The sequence below is a fragment of the Penaeus chinensis genome, chromosome 16 (genome assembly GCF_019202785.1).
Source record: "Penaeus chinensis breed Huanghai No. 1 chromosome 16, ASM1920278v2, whole genome shotgun sequence".
NCBI lineage: Eukaryota > Metazoa > Arthropoda > Malacostraca > Decapoda > Penaeidae > Penaeus > Penaeus chinensis.
The window spans coordinates 37,332,380-37,334,508 of NC_061834.1; the positions used below are offsets into that span (position 1 = coordinate 37,332,380).

The window sequence follows — 2,129 nt, forward strand, 5'->3', positions numbered from 1 at the left end:
CACAAAAAAGAACAGGGCTCTATGATAAAAGATTTGGCCACATCATCTTCAGTCATGTGAAAGAGAAAACACTAAACAAAAACATGTAAAAACACAAGTTCCTGAGTGACCTTAATATTGACACTTCAAGAAATACTCTCTCAAGAAAAATAAATTAATCTAGAAAAAAAAAAATCCCCCAAGTTAAAAAACATATTCAAGGGTAGTGACAGAAGCAAAGATCTCCAACATAGAAAATTCCATCCCAAAATACTTTCAGATCTAACATCAGGCTTACATGAGAAACCTGCAGTCAGTCCATTAGTTTGCCAACAGTATATATGCATCTGCTATGCCTCAAACACTGAATATCATTATATCACCCTTAAACAAGAAAGAAAACAGAGTCCACATTATAACACTGAAAATATGTTCTATTATCCCAACCTTCCAACTACACCTCCTTCAGATTTTACATTTCCTTACAAAATAAAAAGTCCACAAGAAATGCATGTAAAATCATACAAAACATCATGAATAAGTATTTACTATCCAGTATTATGAAAGTCACAGAAAAAAATACAAGTACACTATTTCCTTCCTTCATATATATATATAATACATATTTCTCTACACTATTCAGAAAGTCAATCTGAAGACCCAAGGAGTTCTCCACATATGAATGTTTTCCCTTCTCAAAAACAAATAAACAATGTAACCCAAAAGTGCTAAATGAAATTTCAACAAATGTGTACCACCGAACTAGAGCAGAGCGGCCAAAATTAAGATGTCATCAACACAGCAATCCTCAGCAATGAGCAGCATTGCAATTGTTAGTCAGTGACACACAGCCACTTCAGGACATGAAACAGTCAGTCTAGTTTAGGAATACTTTTAACTTCTAATACATGGCTTCAATAGAATTAGCATTTCGCGGCTTCTTAATCTTCTCCATGTTCTTTGTGATCATGTCATGTAGTGTGGCATAGTGATTCCTGATCTCTGACAAAGTGATGCGTAAGGACAGGTACTCTTTCTCATCCAACTCCACAACAGTTCGTCGGTAGTCGTCAATGTGTGGATATTTTGCTACCTGCAAAATAAGAGGAATAATTAGACAAATCATGTCAAAAGTAATCATCTAAGAATTGATCTCTTTGAAACTAATAACCATACAGATTCTAATCATTCAAATTTAATATGGTTTAGTGTCTAAAAATTCAAATTCCTAAAAATTAGAATTATATATCTTGTACAAGGAAAATTGAAAGGAAATATATAAACAACACAGAACAGTATTGTTTCTACTTCTTGGTGGTACAGTCACAGAACATATAAAAACTTCTGAAATTCTGAAATGCATATTAATATATAAGAGATACCTTTTGCATAATAGCATAATTCAAGTTTTTGTCAAAATTTTGTACAATGCTGAGGCAGGTGCCAAGGTTAAGTTTACATTAACAAACTCTCATTACATTTTACAGGAAAAATTAAAATTTTTCCTCAGATTGGATACAACTAAACTTTGTGAAAGTTTTGCAATCTACTCTCAATCTACAAAACATCAGACTATAAAAATAAAGTGATCTTGATGAACATACCTTTGACACCAGCTTAGCTCGTGTCATGTAGTATCGGGAGATCTGGTCAAAAAAGGCTGCAGCCTCAGACTCTACTGTCCGGATTTCTCCAAGGGTCTCTTCCTGGATACTAACGCCGAAGTTGTTGCCATCCTCAATTTTGGGAATAAGGAATGATACCCACATTTTAAGCTGAAAGGAAAAGTATAAACAGGGTTAGTCGAGAAAAAAAATAAAACCATTAACCCATTGGCGACGGGTATAGAAAATAAAAAAAACTCTACGCTCTGGCGAACCGCGGCAACGTGCCGACTCTGAGCACGTGAATTCGGTACATCAAGCTGAATCATTGCCTCGGGGCTCTTCGGGCGTATTGTTATGACGCCTATAGGCGTGACCCGACGCCATTGGGTTAACAAAGCAATGTGGTGTTCCAATATGGCTTTAGAGAGATTATATAGCCTACACAGTGTTTGCACTGTGTCATGTCTTGCAGAAAATATTGTGAATGTTATATGATTCTTCTATGGGTGGGTAGTTATTCCTTAACCCAAATCTTGCGGGTGG

General features: G+C 35.6%; 1 protein-coding gene across 2 annotated transcripts in view; it reads right to left on the minus strand.

Moving 5' to 3' along the window:
* Positions 1-510: 510 nt before the first annotated feature.
* LOC125033561 (proteasome activator complex subunit 3-like) overlaps positions 511-2,129 on the minus strand; it is a 15,004-nt gene continuing 13,385 nt past the window's right edge. For both annotated transcript variants that reach the window (XM_047625170.1, XM_047625169.1), the window contains exons 5-6: positions 1,584-1,754; positions 511-1,072 (exon numbers count right to left, since the gene is read on the minus strand). In XM_047625170.1, coding sequence (XP_047481126.1) covers positions 881-1,072; positions 1,584-1,754 — 363 coding nt within the window. In that variant the 3' untranslated portion in view covers positions 511-880. The remainder of the gene's footprint in view (positions 1,073-1,583; positions 1,755-2,129) is intronic.